Below are 24,344 nucleotides of genomic sequence, written 5' to 3'. Positions count from 1 at the left end.
GACTGGGAACTTGTGACATTTTATAACCAAACCAGTAATTGAGAAACAAATACTGTACACATTCACTCAGCTTCAATTGGGACAACCCAAAGTACCGTGTAATGAACTTCATCCACCTCCCTGCGGCGCCACGTTGGTGTGTTTGTGGCAAAATATTTTTAACTGTGGACGTGTTAATCCACAGTTGTGGCTCCCTGCGAGGACACCATGTTGTGTTTGCTTTTCCTCCTTGGTACAAACCCACAATGTTGATGAACAATCTATCAGGGAACAAAAGACTAATGATCTGATTGGCTGGTACAGTATGTAGATGGCTATACAGAATAGCATTGATCCCTCCCTCTCCATTTCCCTCTCCCTCTCTTAGACCCATAGGACCTACCGGACAGATCAATAGTGCTCAACACATTATTGACCTCCGCCTGATACCTTTCACAGGGATAAAGACAGAGACATAAACACTGGATGGAAAGAGGGTAGAGGTAGGAAGAGACAGCGAATGTATCTGTGTGTGTGTGTGTGTGTGTGTGTGTGTGTGTGTGTGTGTGTGTGTGTGTGTGTGTGTGTGTGTGTGTGTGTGTGTGCCTGGAGAGGGTACTAATCTACATTCTGGTTCACACTGATATGTACCTCATCACTGTCTCCTTGACCTGCTGTCCTTAGCGCACAGAGAGAGGGAATGAAAGAGGGAGGAGGGGGAGGTGAAGAAGTGAGAGTGTGGAGACGAGAGGAAAAATTGCTGACTGTGGTGATGTAGCTTATTTATCAGCCCAGTCAAAACAGTGCGTTTTGCTCTGGCGCAACAGGATACGGCTGCTACTCTCACCGTCACGTCTGACAACCACAACCACACACACACACACACACAGACACACAGACACACACACACAGACACACACACACAGACACACACACGTCGGATGACAGCACTAATACATGCTGCAGACCCAATATCCACTTAGCCAACACTCCAGAGAGAAGGCAGAGAGGGCGAAAGACAAGAATATGGAGAGTGAGAACTGTCAAACCAGAATATAGCTTCAACTAAACTTACAATAACAGATTTTCAACACTTGGGCCAATATGCTGATAATACATTTCTTCTAATAAACACATTCATAAAACAAAATGGTAGTCCATTTGTATGCATATGAAACTTGCACTTCAAGGCCAGCTGCCTGGACAGCATCATCAGGTGATGGAGACTATCACTTAAAGCAACACCAAAGATTCTTTTGTACCTTAAAATAATGTTTCCAAAATCGTTTCAGTGGTTCATCAACTCTTAACAGGGTGAGTGGCACTTCTGCATTCACTTTGCGGCCCTCTAGCAGCTATAACTGTTGCCACTGTCGCACTGCTTGCTCTTGGGGGAATTATTAGAATTGTTGGGGCTTTGTAAATTATAGAGTGTGGTCTAGACCTACTCTATCTGTAAAGTGTCTCGAGATAACTCTTGTTATGATTTGATACTATAAATAAAATTTAATTGAATTGAATAACTGCACAATGCAAGTTTGCCAGATCGGGTAGCGGATCTGTAGTTCGAATGCCAGCTGTAATGGACAATTCCACTTCCAACCTGTAGGGGGACTGAAGAGGAAACGTGCTTTGGTGTTGCTTTAATCCCATCAGGACCCTAAACCATCGCACTGTCCAATCCACCTCCGTTTCTGTCTAAATTACCTAGTGTGGAGGTGAAGTGGCCAAAAGAAATCTGCACTGGTGCTCCACTACCCCTAACTGGAAGTGTGAGTGCCAAATAAGAGAGCATACTTTAAAACTACCACTGCAGGTTTTTAGTGAAAGAATAGAACCATGTACACAATTTCTCCTGTCCACTGAATGTTAGCCCTGATAGTCACACATTGAGCCAAATGCATTTAACTTCTCTGCCATCATTCAGCAGCAATAGCAATTGTTCAATAACAATTCAAGTGTTTTTAAGTTACTATGTTGTTTATGTCAAGTAACAAAATCAAGATTCACAAAAATAGACTAATATCTGTCAGTATCATCCAATGGTTTGTATCAGCGTGGTTTTTAAAGAGTAGTGTTGCCTTTCCACTGCAGTGTCACATTACCTCCCAGGCTCACATAGCCTGACAAGCCAGACCCACATTGTTGGGTCTGGGAACTCACCATTGACAGGGCTCAATCCGAACATAAACGTTGTCTTTCAAATTCCCTCTGCACGCAATAGGATAGCGCTACAACCAGGCAGAGCAACAAAGAAGGTAGCAGAGCTAGTTGATAGATTAAACTTTTGCCGTATCGGGTCAGCAAAATTCTGAACACATCTTCCTTTTTTAAGAAAAGCTTAACTCCAAGTCTTCCACCCTGGCTGCAAATTACATTTGCTGCCGCTAGGGTACGTCTAGATTTCTAGGCTAAGGCTCACACTGTTCCCCCCAAAAATATTTAAAATAACAAAAATACACAAACAGCTGCCTTCACACGTGCCACACATCAGGCTGTGCAGCATGTGTAATGCAGTGTTTCCAAACTTTATCACACAGCTAATTATTAAGTCTAATGGAACTCTTTTCACTTTTTCCATTACAGATTCTGCTGGTGGCAGAGAGAGGCGAAACCGAGGTTAAAGTAGAAGCAACTATCTTTAGGGAAAACAATTTTTTTTTTTTTTAATTCAACTGCAATGAATAGCAATATCATTTCGGCCCTAAAGTAATGTTAGGGAAAACACATCACAGGTTGTTTAAAATGCTGGATAATATGTGGGCTGGTTTTAATGGATTTTTGAGGATACATTTAAAAAAGCTGACTGGTGGGTAAACCAAATCTGCAGCATAACAGACAGCTGGGAACTGTACGCAAAAAAATGATGTTTCCAGTGCCTTGTACTACGGTTTGTATTTGGAAAGATTTAGAAAAGCAGATAAGATAAAAAATAAATAAACAACAATTAACATATTGCATTGTCATGTGAAGTTTGAATAAATGTAAGAATTATTATTTTACGACAATAGTTTTAAAATAAAAGAAAACTAGGCCTATCCTCCACCTCCCCACCCTCTCTCTCTCTCTCTTGTCGTTTTGACATTTGCCCACTCACTCCATTTTCAAAAACCATAACAGTCTCTTGTCTTCATGTTGTCTACACTTCCCTCTCCTCCTAGGCAAAACTAGGCATTGTGGGTAAACAGCTAGATTAGCCTATCAATCTTCTCTCGGGAACAGAGGTAGTAGTGGTGGTGGTGAAGGAGGGAGGGAGGGAGGGAGGGAGGGAGGGAGGAGGGCGGTCAGCGAAGAGATAGAAAAAAGAAGGAGAGAGGGAGTGAGCGATAAGGCGACTGAGATGAGAGGGGGTGGACTGGTGTGTTGAGCGAAAGAGAGAGTAAGAGATATAGTAAAGAGGGTTGGAGGAAAAAGGTGGGGAAAGAGGGGGAGGGAGGAAAGATGCAGATGTGGGGGAACATGATGTGAACAGGCTGGAGTTGCATAAATTGCAAATGAGAGAAAGAAGAGTTAGAAGAAGAGTGGCGATAGCAGTTTTTACAGGCAAAACTGCCTGTAAAAACCCAGTGTTAGAATGTAACAATAGGAATATAATGAATCTGTTTATGTCTTTTTTTAAATGAGTCGTGAAGCCAACAGCAAAGCCCAACTTTACTTTTAATGAAATCAAACAAAGAGAAATGTTCTCGTCTCTTCTTAAAAAAGTCACAAATCTAGATACTAGAGTAGCCTACTTCCTTGTCCAGCTGCTGCAATAAATATGCAGAGGAGAAATCATCTGCACAAAATCATCTGATAAGTGTTTGATGGTTATTTATTTGTGCTTTAGAATGTAATAACAGCGAAACAAACAAAAAATAAGCTTTATTTCTCTCTGTACAATGTCCAATTCAAAAGCTACATAGCATTAATTCTGCTGGTATACAGATGGACAGCAGTATGAGATGTTAGCTGTTCACTGACTAGGACGTGCAAAGCCCCGCCCATTTCTAGCACTTAAGGTAATTGTTATGCATTGCTCCGTGGTTGTGACCCAGGAGATCTCCGCATTGTCATGACCAGGGATATACCCATGTTGACTGGCTTGGTTTGAATTTCCAAAAGGAGGGTTGAACCCTGATCAGATAACCAGAGCCCAACCCTGGCCATTGGTGGGAAAGAGGTATGAGAAAGGAGTGTGAGAGAAGTGACAAACATGGGCAAATGTGTAAAGATAAAAGAAGAAAAGCAACAGTGCAAATTAGGGCTGCACAATTAATCAAATTTTAATCACGATCACGATTTTGGATTCCCACGATCAAATTTGCGTGATTGAGCGACATTTAAAATAAGTCATAGAACGCTCCTTATCAAAGTTTTTGCAAGGCCACTCTAGCGCTCCATAAACCACTGTCTGATCACGTGCCTCTGTGAGCCAATCAGAGCCGTTCCCTGCCTGCACCGCGCAGCTTAGTTTCTAGATGTAGACAGTCACAGAGGACAGAGTAACGGGAGGAAAATTCCACAACAGGTAGCAGTCGGTCATCATAAGCCGGTCACAATGTTTACCAGTTTACCAGTAAACGCAACATTATGTCTTGTATGTTTTGTTTTTCAGACAACAGCAATGACCATAGTGCTAGTTTGTGTCTGTTAGCTAATAGCTTTAGCAGCAGACTGTTTGACGTCCCGTTGTTGGAAATACAGTCACACTACACCGTTTAGCTGTCAGCATTTTAGCTGTGTTTAATCCAGTTACTACTGTGGCTAACAGTAGTCTAACGTTACCTGCTGTGTAACGTGTTATTAGTGTTTATGGTAGCTAACGGTAGGCTAACGCTACCTGCTGTGTAACGTGTTATTAGTGTTTACTAGCGTGACATGCAGCGATGTTTATGTTGACTCTAACGTGGGTTTCGGAGCATCAGAGCGCGACATGTAAGTAGCAGTGTAATGAGCCAATGAAATCCGCGATGCTATTTCGTCAGGTAGATATCTTACGGCAAACATGCATGTGTGGAAAGCGGTCGCACAACAGCTGAAATGGCATACTCATTCACAGTATCCTTCAATAAAGGAGGAATGTAGCACAGTATGGATGTATTAACAGGAATGTAGCACAATATGGATGTAAAAGCAGTTATAATTAGCCTATGTGACAATAAAATTTGTTTTGGTTAAATCAACAAATAATCGTGATAATTAATCGTGATCTCAATATTGATCAAAATAATCGTGATTATCATTTTGGCCATAATGATGCAGCCCTAGTGCAAATAAAAAAAGAGAGGAAGACTGCGATGAATCAGTAATGAGTATCAACAACATAACTGAAGGTTAACAGTGCTGATTTAATACTGCATACACACCTGTATCTTGTGACTCTATATAGCGATGCGATGCATATCTATGACCCCTCAAAAGTCAAAATATTGCAAAAAAGGTTTTTGCACTTGGCGGAGATGGAAATGGAGACAATGGAAACAGACATAGCATATACTGTAAATCATGACATACATGAAGGATACATAAATACATACATTTTTCAACATTCTTTTTAATTGGTTTGAGTTTTGACTGTTGAGGGCTATAGAGCGCGACCAAAATGTATAAGGGTGTGACTAAGATTTTTCCTAGGTCGCACTGGTGCACCTAACGTCCTCACATCCGCTGCTTCTCCACAAACGAAGAGATGTCGTTTCTATGGATATGGTTTAATGTTGCGTTACATGACCCATTCCTTCTGTAAAGCCGTGCCTGCGTTTGGATCTCTCCTCCGCGCAGCCTCGCCCCCATTCACTCACACATGGCTCCCCTGCAACATGGAGAGACACGGCGCCGCCAGTCCAAACTGCTGACATTTGTCTACAGTTTTAATTATTAACACAGCTGTATATTGTTAAGTATGAGAGGGAAACCTGTATTGGTACCAGAGTTTCCGCTGGTAACGCTGTTATTGCGGCCGCCATGGCGAAAAACACATTAGAAGTTATTAGATGCAACTAACTTCAGTTCGTTGAGTAATAGCGTGTAAGACGGAGCTGCTGGACCTGGGCGAGAGATGTGACCCATGGCCAGAATATCATAGTTCATAAAAATGCAGCGCAGTGATGATACAGACATTTCAAAGCCTACACAAGACGTGTGTAACGCCGCTGACCCGCCAAAGCGCATTCGACCCGTGCTGGACCCACTCATAATGAGTCAGCCGTCACTCTGTGAGTAGCATACACTTCAGTCCATCACACTCCCTCTCTCCCTCTGTCTCCCTATGTCTTTCTGTCTTTTTTTTTAAGATTTCAGCCTTTATTTTGATAGGAAAGCTGACCATTGACTTAAAACTGAACATTTAGCCCACTTTGTCAGCGTTAACGGCAACGCGAGGAAAAATTTGGGTGCACCTAAATTTTGTGCTGGTGCACCTAAATAAAAAAAGTTAGGCGCACCAGTGCAACCAAGGCAAAAAGTCTGGAGCCCTGCTGTTGCTCTTTTAGTTAGCGCCATCAGCTGTTTATCTTGACGGTTAACAGTACTAATCAATCCAGCAAACTAATCAATGTACGACATAATGTTTGAATAATGAAACACAAGTTGTATTATTCTCCATTAATGCAGCAGAAAACATGCATGCCAGTTAAAAATAATGTAGCTAACCAGAAGACATGCAAGCTTCGTAACACAACAAACAAAAGACCTCTTGGTCTCAATTATAGTGGTTTGTGAAAGTGAAAAAAAAAAACAATAAATATGCCAGATCTTTTGTTTTCCTTAGTTTCCAACTTCACTTCAAGTTCATATGTATGCATGTACATACATACATACATACATAATTTTGGGTTTTGGTGTCGTCCCTCCACGCCCTACTTTTGCCTTGCATGTGTTGCATATTGCAAACTTGTTATCTTCTGCACACGCTGAAGAATTTCCAAACAGCTGACATGTTGCAGGTTAATTCACGAGGTTCACTACATGTGCGAATGCGAGAATAGGAGCGGCGCTTAACCACTTCGCGAAGGTCACGCGACACTGGCCGGAAAAGTTGAGAGAAAGGGGGGGGGGAAAAAAAAAAGACTGATGTTGCATGTGCGTGCTTGAGAACTGTAACTCGCATAACTTATGTTGTCAGTTAATTGAAGCATTGACCGGCATGAAATCGGCATATGTCAGACCCACCTGCCGGTCATGGCCGAGCACGTGAAAACCGGCCAATTACGGTCACCGGCCGGTCTATCAGTGCATCTCTAATACATATATATAACAAAGAAATTGTCAGAAAAAAAACTTCTATATTCTGTATTTAAGATTTTGTTAAGCTATTTAAGCCTCAACTAAAAGCCTGTATAAATATCAATTAAAATCTCTATATGAAGGAAAACCTGCCTCTATCTGCTTTTCAAATGCTAAACCCTGTATATCTCTTTGGTGAAGCAGATGCTTAAAGCAACTAGATACTTATAAGCAATCATAAACCCCGCACTCGCCGTAAACATGCTACCAAGTCACTATTAGATAACAGTCCAACAGACCCTGCATTACTTTTATAACCAGTGTCAGGACTTGTGGGAAAAGTAGCCTCGACTGTAACCATAAACCTTTGCACCCAGCAGAGAGAACTGTGATAATACCTCTTAAATGCTGGCTTGCAATCTAGAAATTCTCAAAAAGACAAACTCTTTTGAGGTAAGGCGAAATATATATTTTTTCTTCCGATGGCTCTAACTGGCTCATTCTTTTGAAACCAGTAGAAAGGACCTGTGCTCAGAGACTAGCCTCAGGGGGCTGGAGCCAAAATTAAACCGGTCCCGTCTCCTTCGCTTTATCACTGTTAGGAGCAGACAGCAAGCAACCATGTAGCACACCCTTACACACACACACACACACACACACCCTTACACACACACACACACTTAACTGGCACTGGGCGTGTGAGCCCCTCCACCCTCCCATCTATGGGCTGGTTGCCAAAGACGCCCCCCCGTCCAAAAATACACACCCACCCACCCAAACGCGCACACACACATAAATCCCTGGCTTAGCCTCAGCCCAGTGCTGGGATTACCGGATTAGAACTCTATTCCATTATCTCTCCACACTATACAGCACACACACACAATGCCACACTGTCTTGACCAGAGAGGACAGGCTGTAGACAGACGCACTGTGTCAATCACGACACATGACATTTACACACAAGTGGATACAGTTACAGTTCACACACACACACACACACACACACACACACACACACACACACACACACACACACACACACACACACACACACACACACACACACACACACACACACACAGATTTCACCTTTAACCGCGCTTTAAAACGTCACTGTTAATTAGTCTTAAAGGCTCCGCTACACCGAGTGTTAACGTCCGTTACATTCAAGCCCTTGCCAAATGAGTTGATACAAAGCTAGCTAATTAAGACTATCAGCTCCACACAACTCTCTCTGTATTTCTCAGTATCTCTGTTTAGAAACTAGTTTCGTCCGGCGATTTTCGCACGCAGAAACTAGAGTGAAGATAAATACCTCTTCTCAAGAGTCCATCATGTTTTTTTTAATCCACCGTGTCATCCTTGGCTACTAGCAACTGCGTGGAGGGGGTTGCACGATCACTGAAGGCTTGTATCATGTGGATGCGCAGACAGTTTTGTTGTCATTACCTAGAATTCGTCATGGGGGCGAAAGAAACTACGCACTATAGCTTTAACACTGTTGTTAAGCTTGTTAATGTTATCCCTTAACTAACATTAGCCTGTTCAATGTTAATGGTGACGTTACATATAACCGCTAACAAATCAGAAGCCAACGTCTGCATTTACAGTGAGCGGGCTGACGATGGCATTACATTTGTACGAGGCAAAACAGCTCAAACATGTCACTGACGTTACCACTTAACGTTACTTACTTAGCTACTCCTCTTCATCCCCTGTGGGACGTAAGGCTGCAAAGAGATCTCTCCATCGCATTTATTCCTTGGCAACATGCTGCGCATCTCCCTGTGGCAGCTCTTCCAACTTTTAGGCACACCAGCTAGCAGGGTCGTTTCTAGCCCCAAAAGGGCCAATTTCTTCCTAAGGACAGCATTGTTGCTGCAAACTTGGCCTTTGTTTTTGGTGTGACTGAATCACCTCTAGTCTCTTCGCTTTGCAGTCTGTACAGCACACAACACCCTCAGTCCTTAGACACTGGGTCCAGGAATTGAGTTTATGATTTTTCTCTCAAGATTCCTAGAGAAACTATGTAGATACAAAAGTGGTGGGTGCAATTTTTGGGCACCCCTTGTTCTGGAAGTAAGAGTCCCATTCATTGCCTTTCCATACAATTTTGAATAGAGCGCTTCCGAAGCTTAGAAATATCTGGTTCTTTGATAATAAATCGAAAGGTACAAGCCTGTGTACATAAAAGAGAGTAGGTAACTATTAAGGTATATAAGGTGACTATTTCTACTATGACATTTTGGTAAGAAACATCCAACTCTGTTACGTGAGCCCCTTACCACAGGTGGAAGCTAAATATTATGCTGTTGAGAAAACTGAAAACACAATCTGCAGCTTAAATTGGTTTACTTTTAGATACGGGGTCTTCCTGGACAAATTCAGCAAATATGGTGCCACTTTCTGTTCCCAACTGGAATGCCAAAGAGTTATTGAATTTGCGGGGGCCAAGGATCATGGGTATTGTGTATATACACTCACCTAAAGGATTATTAGGAACACCATACTAACACTGTGTTTGACCCTATCCTATCAGTATGGGCCAACATTTCTAAAGAATGCTTCCAGCACCTTGTTGAATCAATGACACAAAGAATTAAGGCAGTTCTGCATCCCCCACACCATTACACCACCACCACCACCAGCCTGCCCAATGGTAACAAGGCATGACGGATCCATGTTCTCATTCGGTTTACGCCAAATTCTGACTCTACCATCTGAATGTCTCAACAGAAACCGAGACTCATCAGACCAGGCAACATTTTTCCAGTCTTCAACTGTCCAATTTAGGTGAACTTGTGCAAATTGCAGCCTCATTTTCCTATTTTTAGTGGAGATGCTGGCGTAGCCCATCCGCCTCAAGGTTGTGCGTGTTGTTGCTTCACAAATGCTTTGCTGCGTACCTCGGTTGTAACGAGTGGTCATTTGAGTCAAAGTTGATCTATCAGCTTGAATCAGTCGGCCCATTTTCCATCAGCAAGTAATTTTCGTGGAAATCCCAGTAACTGAGCAGATTGTGAAATACTCAGACCAGCCCATGCCAACAACCATGCCATGCTCAAAGTTGCTTAGATCACCTTTCTTTCCCATTCTGACATTCAGTTTGGAGTTCAGGAGATTGTCTAGACCAGGACCACACCCCTAAATGCATTGAAGCAGCTGCCATGGGATTGGTCGATTAGATAATTGCATTAACGAGAAATTGAACAGGTGTTGCTATTAATCCTTTAGGTGAGTGTATATACAAAATATAAAACCTAATTGATTGTTACGTCATCCAGGAGAGTCTTGTGATTCTCAGTAAATTGACATGAAAGACACCAATAAAAGAACTATTCAAAAAAGGGAATACAGAGTGGAGAAAACCCCCAGTGGCTCCTCCCATTTAATAACCATTTCTAATCCCCTTGCATCTATAAGAGCTTGTCAGGTATGATGATTAACTGTAGAAGTCTCTCCTTACAGAGGCTTATGTGGGCTTGATAGCTTCATCATATTGTACTTTGTGATAACGTTTCAGGAGGTTGGATAAAGTTGTGGTGATACGGTTCAGTGCAACAAGAGAAAAGAAAAGCATGCTAAGGAGCTACAATATGTCCTTTTCGATGTCCTCATCATCTCTTAATCACCAGAACTTCCACACAACAGAATGTGATTTGATAGTACAACACAAGAAATCCATCAGCCGGGTTTTATTTACATTTTATTTCCTATTCCTTAATTCAGACTCATGATGTCCTTTGTTTTTGCCGATCCGCCAACGTTTTTACTTTCACTTTACTTCCATTTCGCTCACTGTTCGATTTGTAACTGTCTTGTCATTTATTGATGCGACTTGTGAAACAAGGAGCGCCTGGTTTGATGCAACACATCTCCCTGCTGTAACTGAAACATTTCGTCGATTAATCGTCAAAGTTATTTTTTAAAGCTGGAGTGCGAACTTTTGTCTCCCCCCCTCTAGCAGTGAGAGTAATTACACAAACGCTGTCGATGCGTGCTGATGACGCATGCCTGCAGGTGATTTCTCAGTATTTACGCAGTCGATTACTTTCTCTTTTTTTTCCTCCTTCATCCGAACTTCGAGGTTCTTTTTTTATCCGGAGCATCCACTGCAGTAGCTTTTCTTACTCTTCTTAGGATTTTCCGCCATACTCGTAGCTGGTTCTCCGTCGCTATGGTCTCTCCCTATTTTTTTTTTTGCCAACTTTATTGAGACAATTATACAAGTTTACAACACCTTACAACTTGCATCTAGAATTATAAACATGCCAGGGGGACTAAAGGTTGTAATAAAAAAAAAAAAAAGGAAAAATAAATGAAAAGTTAAATAAATATCGTGAAAGCTTACAGTGGTTATACGTTTTAAAAGGTCCAATATGTAATATTTGTACTGTAATAAATCCAAAAATGACACCAATGCCTCATCAGATATTAAGGAAACATGTTAAACTGAAATACTATCTTTTCTGACAACAATGCTAATGTCAGTATTTTTTCTTTTTGAAATTTACATTCCGTGACGGAATTTATGTTTATGTTTTGATCTGTGTGTTGTTATCAACGGCCCAGTTTGACAGCCAGGCCGGGTTGCCAGATATACCTGTAAAAACGTAAACCCAGCGCGCTACAGCTGTAACGGTAGTACAGCCATGAAAGCAGCACACAAACGAACAGGATCAACGGAGATAGATTCTACCTGACCTAAAAAAAAGAAAACAGCATGTTTCTAACAGTTGCGTGACCAGAGACGTAACAACCCCCTGGTAAATATTGGAGATTTATTTGAAAGATGGAGACAGCTTAGATCCCAAAAGGATGCAGAATTGGCTTATTTCCTCCTGAACAGGTAAGCATTAGCTTCAGGCTAATTTATCACAGCCACTAGGGACGGGCATTTTATGTCATTTCAACATTTGTGTACTCACATTGAATTATATAGCTAGAGTACCCGAGTTGGTTACTCGCAAAATCAATTGAGACACAGCCAGTAAAGTGATCCCGACTGGTCCTGGCTAACGCCGCCATGCTAACCCTGTTAACTGCTAACGTTACCGGGAGGACCAGGCAAGCAGCCCATGGCTGTTTACAACATGTAGTTCAGCGGCTGGAGCCGACAACGGTGAGTTATTTTAAGCCACGAGAGGGGGGCTGTAAATCGGGAAGAGAGGACTGTGAGTTTGCGGTGTGTTTAGCGATTGTTGCCGTAATTCTAAGCCAATGAAGTGTGTTCCGTCGGCAAGGTAGTGGTATTTTTAGCGTTTCGTATTGTAATTCTAAGCCGAGGAAGTGTGCCTGACTGGCGTGTGGAAAGGACGGTGAGGTTGTTGGGTTTTAGCGGTTCATATTGTAATTTTAAGCCGAAAAAGTGTGTCTGTCAGTTGGTTACAGAGCTCCGCGTGAGCACGGGCTTTTATGACTGTCAATATAGCCAGCATCTAACGTTAGCTACTCTGCTGTGCTGTGGAGTAATGTCTGGCTATGTGAGACTAGCATCTAACGTTAGCTACTCTGCTGTGCTGTGGAGTAATGTCTGGCTATGTGAGACTAGCATCTAACGTTAGCTACTCTGCTGTGCTGTGGAGTAATGTCTGGCTATGTGAGACTAGCATCTAACGTTAGCTACTCTGCTGTGCTGTGGAGTAATGTCTGGCTATGTGAGACTAGCATCTAACGTTAGCTACTCTGCTGTGCTGTTGAGTAATGTCTGGCTATGTGAGAAAAGTGTCTAGCAACATTGTTGTGAATTCTGCGGTCTCAGCCTGGCAACCCCCGTGAACTTCGAGTCTGGGTAGGAGGGGGCGGGAGAAACGACTCTCCAGTATTTTGAATTGGTAGTGCAGTAACCATTTTAACCACTAGCTGCCAGTATTACATGCAATATTACATATTGCACCTTTAACTTTAGCTTTTTTGTACTTTGTACATTCAGATATGTCTCCCCCCTTTCTTCCCCCTTCAGCTCAGGCTGGTTGATGTAAAACGCAACTCTTCTGGTGTGCCAGCACGGGAATGTTGTCACACAACTCCCATCTACTGAGAAGTACAGTGAGCTTCCCCTGGCAGTGGTAGGCTTAATCAGCATTGTGTGAACTTATTTGACAGGGGCTGAAATGTAACGGACATCTAAACATGTTCATTTATGTTTTAAAAAAAAATAAAATAAAAACACACGAAATATTCCTGTTTCAGTTTCTAAATAAGAAGGAATTACTGTTTTCAATTCTTTACCTTCAGGTAAACAACGCAAACACGCAACATTTTCTTCATTCTCTTATCCACGTGAGTTCAAATATTTCTCGAGCGATCAAACTTGCATGTGTAACTTGATGTAACACAAAAAATTTACGCAACGGTGTGAATACAGTATTAGAAAACTGTGACTGGCATTTTTCACTTCTTACTTACAATTTAGAGACAAAAAATAATAATCGAAAAGACAAACAATCATCAGTTGCAGCCCTTAGTATTTCTTAGTCGTTAGAGAGACATCTCCGGGACAGCTAATGATTATATCTCCTGTCCAAATTTCCTAAGGTGCACACTATCCTCTACCTGCTGTTGTAGGTGCCACTTACACACTTGATGTCGCTATAGAAACATATACAGTGTTTGCATGTGTGTCTCAAGCAGACATATAAAAGAGAACAAATTCCACAGCGAGTGAGTGTTTTTCTGTGAGAAGACAATAAAAAGGTGGCTGCAGAGACGTTTTTCACTTACATAGTCATGGAAGGCCTTTGCCTCACTGGAGTGCTCGCAGGTCTCCCTCCGGTCTGGAGCCGCACAATACAAATCCCAGAATACACTGAAATGAGAAGGAGGGGGAGAGAGTCAAAGGTTACCATACAGAGCAATACAAGCAGATGTGTAACGGCTATTCATAACCCATTCACACACTCTCACTATCTCCCTAGCGCTCTTAAACTGCCTCTTAAACACTTGAGCATAAGAGGGACATGATGCCAGTGTTGCCCCCTCAATCAACCTCTCACTCACTCAAAAATACACACACACACACACACACACACACACACACACACACACACACACACACACACACACACACACACACACACACACACACACACACACACACACACACACACACACACACACACACACACACACACTAAGGATAAAATTACAGATAAACTCAATCCCTAAAATACCCTCTTTTACCAGCAGCGACATGTATATGGCCTCATTGTGAGCAGACACATATACATAAACTGTTTTCATAACAGCTTTTGTTTCAGTTTATTCGAACACTGTAAGTGGAAAATAACAAACGCACGCACCTAACAACGCTAACCGCTTGTGTGCTACCTGTCTAAGAGGCCTTAATTGAATCAGTCTTTGCACATTGATTTAGTAGAAGTGCTATAAACAGAGTGAAACAGCAGCATGGCTAACGAAAGGACTAATCAGGCAGCCACTTCACATGTCCTGACAATCTGCGATGCACACAGACATGTTGAATCCCACACCCTGGATTCTTTTTTTTCATACACCTCTGCACTTCATATTTCATATTTGGGAGGCTTACTACAGTACTCCTCTTGAGCTCCAGTGAAAGTTGTTTGAGCATATAAAGAGGAATTTATGGAATATTTTTATCTAAAAAAAAATGTTGTATCCTGGAACTTCCTCCTTCCACAAGAAGACAGAGTGCATGGGTTGAGCTAGAGATGATAAGGATGTCAGTGTGTTGCTCAAGGACACATCAACAGGGAGAAATGCTTAGAGGCTACTGGACTTAATCCTTCGAAACCAGTCGAAAAAATGATCTCCTTTTTTCACTACAAGCCTAAACAAGGAGATAGGACGAAAAGGAGGAGAATGGTTTGCCCACAGATAAAAGACATCATTTTATACTTTATACTTATTTTATTATAATTTGTAAAGAAATAACCTACACCTAGATTGAAGTCCTTTATTGAACAAGAAAACAAAGCTATTCTATGGATTTATCCAGACTTGTATGCTTTCAAAATTATTATTCTGTTCCTTCGTTTTCTTTTTATTAAAACATGTCCTTGGTCTCATATTGCTGATGGTGCTCTATAAGCTTGCCGTTCATTCTTCTGACTCAGCAGAGCCACCGCCTGAGGTGAAAAGTTACACTAGATACTGAACTTTTTAAAGACCATTTAAGAATATATTTACAAGTCTGTAATTCTAAATCCATAGGTTCTTAAATATTTGTTCCTTTGGAATATGTACAGTTCTAATAGCAGTACAGTGTCCTTCAGCAACATAGTGAATCTATTGTGAATCCAGTGGCACCGTTTTTGTAGCGGTGCTTTAATCTTCCTGAGGAAGGAGCAAGTGAAAAGACTGCTGCATCTAAACGTGGGTTTTACACAAAAATAAACATATATTGTATTGCCTGTAAACGTGTGGTGCAATTCACTTCCTCATCCGGATTCCTTGTAAACTGAGTGACTGTGAACCATGGGTGACAGCTCCGTCCAAAAACAAGTGAAACTGTCGATCGGTGCTCAAGATGAGCCCTAGGGGTCAAATCTGAGCCAGGGGCAGAAATGACAGGAGGGGGGAGATGACACAAAGGAAGATGGAATGCAAAGGGTTAATCTGCTAAGAATCCCTCTCCCACATGAACAAAGGAGAAAAGTGGGAGGTTGGGGGGCACACAAAGGGTGACGATGGGGTGAATAGGGGGAGGGGAGGGTCCATTCCCAACCATCTGGATCTATTGTTTAAGGAACGGGGGGGTGAAGGACAGAGAACTGGAGGAGAGGGGAGAAGACGGGGAGGGAGGGGGTCACGCCCTCGATGATTCTGGTCAACCCCAAGGCTGAGACTCTGCTAGACCTCCCACCTATGGAAGTCATTTTTAAAATCATGACTGGGGACAAGTACCATCAATTAAATCAAGTAACATAATATCTGTATGTTTATATAAAAAGTTTAATATATTCAAAATGTAATTATGGCTCTTCCATGACCCTTCAGACCGTGGAAGCTCAAATTAAGCTACGGTTTGTGCGTATGACAGTAATGAATTATGTAGGGTCGGGATGGAAAGCAGAGCCCCATCAACAGGGTTGGGAATCTTTGATTGGATTTGAAGGATTTTGATTCTGCTTATCGATTCCGGTTATTAACGATTCTTCTCCGAATCTTTGAGTGGCGGAGTGAAAACAGGTCACATGCTTATTGCACAGAAGAAACACTTATTATTGATTTGTCTAATTTGAGTTTTGGTTCCCAAACCTAAATATCAATGAGTGCGTATGTGTGGGGCAGCTTAGGACATGTACTGTGAAAACGGTTTACAAGCTCAAGCAAATAACATGGAAAGGCTAACTGTATCAAATCAAACAAGGAAGAAAAAAAAAAAAAAAAAAACTGTAATCGACACTTACCACCACCACGAATGGAGGAATCCGGGAGGCTCCCCTAATGTAATATTCTTCTCCCATCGAATCTAGAGGAGAGGAGAGAAGAGTCACTTGCGGCCACTAGAGAGGAGGATTATGTCTGCAGGTCCAGGGGTTAAGAACATATAATCAGTTAGTCTCAAACTGTCAATGGCCTCGGACGTGAACACGGGCATCTTTCTGGCTCCGTCGATCTCCGTCTTCTCGACTCTCTTCCTTCCGTTACATCTCTGTTCCTTTTTTACATGTGAAATATGTTTTGGGACCAGGGAAGACGTATACCCATTCACCGCTAGCCTGTCTACACCCAAAAGGGCTGTTGGGAAGAAATGTATACAAACACTACAATGCCTACATATGTCTACAATGTCCACAGACAGTTGTTCTTACACTAAGATTATCCATGACAGGGAGCATGATCTGGTGTAACTTTATAGGATTTCCTTTTGAAAAATTGATACACCTCATGCTCTGTAATCATGTTTGCACTGACAACACAAGTCCACTATGGCTGGGTTATAGTATGTACAGTTTGAATAATGAGGAAAGCTGTTTCTTCACATTCATTAGTCATCAAGGCCCATGTGACATGCGTTTGATTTCCTGGCTGGAGATTTTTCATCAATTCTTTATCTCATCTCGCTAGCTCTAGATAAGCAATTTTCACAAAAAGGAATAAACTAGTTACGGTCATGGATGTCATCTTACCTCAGACAGGAAGGTCTGTGCGGACTTCTGTGCTCCCACATGTAGCAGGTATTCGTACACATATAATGCTAACCTGAAATGCAAAGGAAAAAAAAAAATGTTAGTGACCAAATTCAGCCTCCTTTATTTGCAAGACAGCCTCAGACTCTTCCTTCCTAACTTGCCTATTTTGCAACTAAGACTTGATTTATTCGGGCGGCCCACTTCGTTCACAACCAAAAGCAGAACAACAAAACCAAATTTCAACCAAACTGTCCCATAAACTCTAAGCCCCTTGAGCTAATAGTCGAGAACTATTCCGGGGACTAAACGTTATTTCAGTTTTTTGTGTTTGCATCTTTTGTGCACCACATCTGAAAAAAAACAAAGACTAGATATTAACAGAACAACTTTGGATTAAAAAAAAAAAAAAGGAAAAAAAAGTGGCTTTGTGGTTTTTGCTTGAAATAACACAGAGTCACGCTGTTCTTGTAAATTTACTGTTGTGTGACAATGATGTTTGAATGGATGCTGGAAAAGAGACATGCAGAGGTGGCAGGAGTGACAAGTCAAGATGCTCGTCTCCAGTAGGCAGGATGAGTGAGTGCTTTTTCTGGTTAAGCACATAACCTATCCTAACAATTAGCAGATAAAAGGGAAAGGTTACATTTTGTTTTTCTTGCTTGTTGACTTCTTTTATCTCGTTTGTTGCTCAATATGCTAGTGAACCCTGCATTGAGTGCAGTTAGGTTCACTTCGAGATTGTGGAACCATTGGCGTTTTAGGCTATATGCTAATATCTGAACACTCTTTTTGTGCATTGTGGAACGCTGACTGTTGTAGTCATTTCTTATTGTATGTGTTTTATCTTGTATTTGTCGGTTTTTTGCCATGTTTTGTATTGTGCTATGGACCATTTTTTGTGTGTGTCCTGAATAAAGAATATGATGAATATATAGATATGTTGGCTGCATAACTGTAATTTAAACATCAATGACATTAAGAGCTTCCCATCCCGAATCCTAATATTAACACTAGCAACATCCGGTGTTTGCTTGCAGTATAAATTAATGCCGTACACAAGTCGTTGCTGCCTCGAGGCTTATGTTTGACCAGTCAGCAACCTTAAGTACTGTTGCCTTCACTTTGATAGTTGCTGGTCGGCCATAAAGTACTGCTTTAGGAGCAGGGACTTTTGGGAGGGTAGAAACCACGACCCCATAACTAAAAATGTCTCTAGGTTCCTGTGGTTGAAATACAGGTGAATTTCTAGAGTACCTCCCCAAAATGTTCCTTGGTTGCTGGAAAACGTCTTGCAATTGAAAACAGGGCCACATCTTCTCAGCAGCACTTACAGTGGCCTGTATAGTTCTGCCACTAATCTTACCAACCCTAAGCATCCAGTCGTCAAATCACAGCAGAAGCTGAAAAAAAAAAAAAAACTGCTGACCTGTACGAAAAATATTATGATCTGAATGAAAACACTAAATACTGAAAGAATAGCTGCACACGACAAGCATTCCCACTAATTCCAACTATATTTTAAAAGCTGTTGCCTGGAATTTTTAGTAATCATTATTATAACCAGCCACACTTGACAACAGCAATCCAACAGGGTCTATTAACAGACACCAGAACCGTGCTGTGGAGTGGGAAACCCCATTGGCCCAACATTGTACTCCTAATGCCTTCACTTAGTCGTGTTTAATAGGCTGTTAATGGACCATCAATCGACCAGCAGCGTGGATATGACAGTGTCCTGTGTGGCCAGAGCAGACAGTCCTCTGACAGGCCAATAAGGTCCTAATAAGAAGGACAGTAGCTCAATGTCATAGTCCCCATCATTAGTCAATGAACTGATCAATGAAACATGGTTTTGAGATAATACGGCTGTTGTGCAGTTCGTTTTTAACCACTCACAGCCCATTTGCTTTTGTTGTGAAATGGTGTGATGAAGATTATGTTTATTTCAGCACATTTAGTGCCATTAAGCCTCGTAACATGATATGTAGTTGGACAAGAAAAGTTTGGGATAGGAAGCTGATAGGTATCACGGTTATCACAGTGTTCTAAAGACAATACATAGGGTACGTTTTAATAACTGTACTGAATTTGCCACAGCATAATTTATCTATACATTTCTGCATCACCATCTCCTATGATACTCAGTGATAATAGTGCTGATAATAGTGCGTTCCATTTACTTCGGAGCTGGGAATGACGTCACACCCGAGTTAAATGCGTTCCATTTTCAAGTCTGATTTTTAATTGTGGGGTAGCTTTAGCCAGGTTAGCCACCGTTAGCAATACCAGTTGATAACAATGCATTACGCTGTTTTGTTGTGCATACAAACAGCTTAACAAGTCCACAGATAGATGTTGATCAGGACTGTGTGTACGACTGATTCATAGCGTTTATCCATTACATGGTACCTGCTCGACTGGCCTTGGTTTTTCCATTAGGAAAAACAGTACCTGGTACTAGCGGAGGTACTTTTAGTATCACATCTGTCGAGGTTTGAAGCGAGCTGAAGCGACACCAAAAGGTGACGTGAACCTGCAGACTACTGACTGGTCGGAGAAAATCGTTACCAATCACTGCGTCATCATCGCTAGCGACAGACGGGGGTGTCCTGAACCAAACCGCCATTTTTAAATAGTTTAACCAGCGGTGGGTTTTTTTTGCTGCCTCCAGCTTCTTTTGAAACAAAGTTTGTCATCTGGCTGTGGCAACAGCCACAAGCCGAGAATCTAAAACAACACACCTTCGATGTGTGCGTGTGTCGCGTTAAGTCACGGCAGTTTCCTGCGGTGGCGCTATGACGACCAGCCACGCTCGCCCCACGCATGAGGCGGTACTAAATCTGCAATGGAAAAAGGAGGACGGGGGCACTGCGGCTGAGCCAAGTCGAGTCGAGCCAAGCAGAGCTGGTACTAGCAATGGGTAAGCGCCATTTGTGAGACACAAATTAGATAGAAGTGCTAATAACTGTATGTTACAACAGCTTTCACTGCTGCTGATGCACGGGGCAGCCATGTTGGATTTTGAGCTCGAGGTACTAGGAGGTTGTCCCGACTTCCCAACTCGGAAATCCGAGTTCAGGGAGCGTGTTTCCAACGTTTCCGACAAATTGAACGCACTATAAAAGGTGAAACCATCTTTCCTAAAAGCCTCCTTTGAACAGACCGCTTTGGAGTGAATATGAGGAACTTGTGACACCACAGAAATCAAACTGGATTGGTCGATTAATCAGTCAACTACTTTGGTAACCGATTAAGCACTCAATGTTTCAAGAAAATATGCCAAAACAAATGACGACTCCAGGATCACAAGTGTGAGAATTTTTCTTGGTCTTACAATATACCAAACTGAATAGTTTGGGGTTTGGACTGTTGCAAGACATTCAATGATGTCACCGGTTTTCTGATGTTTTATTGACCAAAGGATTAAAACAGAAGAAATAATTGGCAGATTAACTGATGATGAAAATAATCACTATCACAATTTGGATAATTTTAAAGTCCCTGAAGAATAACTAGGCATGATCGATCAGATGTCTTTCCTGGAGGATTTTCTCTACTTTTATGGTTCTTCTATTATAGTTTGTATTTTCTATTTATTGTTTTATGTTTTTTATGATCACACACGCACGGTTATTGCTTATGTTTTTTTTATGAATATCCATTTAGGAACAAGTGTTCCAAATGATCTTAGGCTATAAATGCTATAATATATGGCATTGGCATTAGTCTATTTAGTTAATAGTCTACACTTAAGTGTGTCCCTATGAAAATAACCATAAACAAAGTAAATGCCCACATGGGGGATAGTAAAGCCCTGCACATTTTTGTGTACGGGTAAAGGCGAGAATTAACTCATTTAGTTATTATTTTTGCTAAATGCCTCGAATCAAGCTACAGATGAGGTGAGCACATGGGAGCATTGGAGGAAAAGAAATGGCAACAATTGCTGTAGTGTGTTATAATGGAGATACAATCCGTGCCCGACCAGTTCTTACTATGGTATGCAAATGTTTAAAACATGCATTGTTAGTATGCAAAATATGTAATCCCTTAAAGATATGAATAGGCAAATATATAATAACTTTAGTACGGAGCCAATGGTCGCCAATGATCACACCTTGCCCTTCACAATGCAACATTTTCTAAACGTCATCACAGGAGGAGGGGTGGCAGCTGGCAGATTTAAATGCTTGCTTCTTAAGAACTGTATAATTAAATGCGTTTTCTTAAACATGGCAAAAGATCTAAATCCGAAAGCAACAAAGTTATTATTCAAGCATGACACATGATGAGTTCTGCTTGGATGTCAAAGCAATCTGCACTCCACATACTAATTAGCACACACAATAAATGGCATTTGGTATGATAAAAAAGTAGGACAATGCTAATAATTCAGACAAAACTATAGATGGAAGTGTTTACATCAGCCTACCTCTACTTTCTCATAGGGCTGTGCAATTAATCGCAATGTAAATCGTGATTATGATTTCGGCTCCCAAAGATCACAAAAACAGAATAATCGAGAAAAACAATTATTTAGCTCATTACGTTTTGCAAGTAAACTCTTATTTTCTCTTGTGTTGTGACTGAAAAAAATAAGTTTAAATAGGAAAAATATTAAGGCAAATTTCACAGGTTTTTTTACTGTTAATTTATTTAACTTTTTCCACTGTTTTTTTAAGTTCAATAATTGCAACATCTTTCCAGAAGTCAACGAGTAATCGTGTTAAATTATCGTGATTTCAATATTGACCAGAATAATCGTGATTAGATTTTTTTTTAACCATAATCGAGAAGCCCTACTTTCTCACCAACCTTGTCTATATAACATGGGCACTGAAACAGCCATGCCTGGACCACATACTGCTAGTCATTATGAGGGCTCGTCAGCAGTCCATATTAGAGCTGGGCAATATATTGATATTATATCGATATTGTGATATGAGACTAGATATCATCTTAGATTTTGGATATCGTGATATGGCACAGATGGGTTTTAAAGGCTGCATTACAGTAAAGTGATGTCATTTTCTGAACTTACCAGACTGTTGTAACTGTTCTATTATTTCCCTTTACCCATTTAGTCATAATATCAACATTACTGATGATTATTTATCACAAATCTCATTGTGTAAATATTTTGTGAAAGCACCAATAGTCAACACTACAATATCGTTGCGGTATCGATAGAGGTATTTCGTAAAAAATATCGTGATATTTGATTTTCTCCATATCGCCCAGCCCTAGTCCATATACAATAAACCCCTTTTCTGACTTAACTGACTCAGTGGTTGAATGGGTCCTCGGGACCTAGGCTGAGCATTAGGGTTGGGTACTTAAACCCGGTGCTAATACGGCACCGGTGCCAAAACGACCTGTATCTACTGGACTGAATAGCAACGCGGATTTCGGTGCCTCATTTTCGGTGCCACTTAAATGCCCGTGCTTCTCTCTGATGCTCCGAAATGGACGTTAGAGGCAACAGAAGCATCGCTGCACGGGACGCTCGTTAACACTACACTTGGCAGGTAACGTTAGCCTACCGTTAGCTAGTAACTGGCTTAAACACGGTTAAAGTGCTGACAGCTAAATGGTGTAAAGTGTGACTGTATTTCACTGTAGAGGATTCCAACAGCGGGACTTAACAGTGTGCAGCTGCCGTTGTCGAAAAAAACAACACAACGGTGTGTTTTCTTGAAACTAGTAAGCCTCGTGGTGCTTTCAAAGATATTGGAAAATACCCATTTACTGGTTGTTTTTGTCATTTTAAACAGCAATTTACTGGTGAAGTAAGTTATTGTTATAAGATATTGTTATTACATTTTTAATAAATCATTACATTTTTACCACATGGCCTTAGCAATAAACAAGCCATTCTTTAATGTCACAGACTGTAATTTGGTGATCTTCGGTTCAGGCACCAGCACCGTTTTAAAAGTATCGTTTTAGCACTGGTATCGGAAAACCCCCAAAACGATACCCAACCCTACTGAGCATAGGATGGACAACCCCTTTTTTTTTTGTTAAAACGGCTTTACATTATGGATAGCATAGGAATTTCCTTTTAAAGTAATTGACATTTGAATATCATTTAAGTGATACCACCACTTGTTGAAGAAAATATATATATTATATACACCACCCCCCATTATATTTATATATATATATATATATATATATATATATATATATATATATATATATATATATATATATATATATATATATATATATATATATATATATATATATATATATGAGAGAAAAAGTTAGAGTGCAAGAGAGACAGAGCAGCCAGAGAGAACAGAAACTGAAACTCTGCCTTGCACTTATGTAATTCAATACTTTGTAATTCTATAGTTTATTTGAAACACGCGTGGGACCACAGTCGCAGACATGAGTCTCACCAAATGATGCTGACCACATATTAAAGTGTGACGTGTTATACTATGAACGCGTCAGCTGCAAGTTGAACATGCGTTTAGTGACCCCTCCTGTATGAAGTGATAGTAGTTTCAATGGGCACGGCATGCGTGTCTGTGTGTGTACAGCAGGCCATCCTGCACGGAAGGTAATAAATGGCTGAGCTTCCCCTCCTGCAGATTGTCACCAAGATAAGAAAACATACATGAGCAGGCAGACATCCAGATGAACAAACAAACAAAGCAAAAGCGGCCTTGAATTCTAAACTTCCCGGAATTGGTTAATAATATTTAACGTATTGCATCTACAATACTGCACAAATATCTAAATGCAACAATATCCTGGCTGCACCAACTTACTTATTCAACACAGACAGTGGGACAGATTGGTTGTTGTACAAATGGCCGATGCTCTTATGAGGCTAAACACACATAAACCACCACTTTAGCCAGGGGAATCTGACCACTTTCTGAGGCTCCTAGCAATTTGTAGGTCACAAAGCTCTTTGTGACCGCTGGTGTAGAGTGTAAGGCACTGCCACTTGCAAGTCAGTCTAGTATTGAGCCACACACACAAATATTTTAACTATGCACTTTGCGGTCTACTGATCACACT

The 24,344-nt window shown here is 41.1% G+C and overlaps 1 protein-coding gene across 3 annotated transcripts in view; it reads right to left on the bottom strand.

Annotated features, from left to right (window-relative positions):
- Positions 1-24,344, bottom strand: part of zgc:110158 (uncharacterized protein LOC553590 homolog) — a 43,955-nt gene that overhangs the window by 16,683 nt on the left and 2,928 nt on the right. For all 3 annotated transcript variants that reach the window (XM_039786576.1, XM_039786575.1, XM_039786577.1), the window contains exons 2-4: positions 17,304-17,376; positions 16,581-16,642; positions 13,912-13,996 (exon numbers count right to left, since the gene is read on the bottom strand). In XM_039786576.1, coding sequence (XP_039642510.1) covers positions 13,912-13,996; positions 16,581-16,642; positions 17,304-17,376 — 220 coding nt within the window. The remainder of the gene's footprint in view (positions 1-13,911; positions 13,997-16,580; positions 16,643-17,303; positions 17,377-24,344) is intronic.

This window comes from Perca fluviatilis, chromosome 20, assembly GCF_010015445.1.
Source record: "Perca fluviatilis chromosome 20, GENO_Pfluv_1.0, whole genome shotgun sequence".
Lineage (NCBI taxonomy): Eukaryota > Metazoa > Chordata > Actinopteri > Perciformes > Percidae > Perca > Perca fluviatilis.
This window is presented reverse-complemented; position numbering and strand designations above follow the sequence as displayed.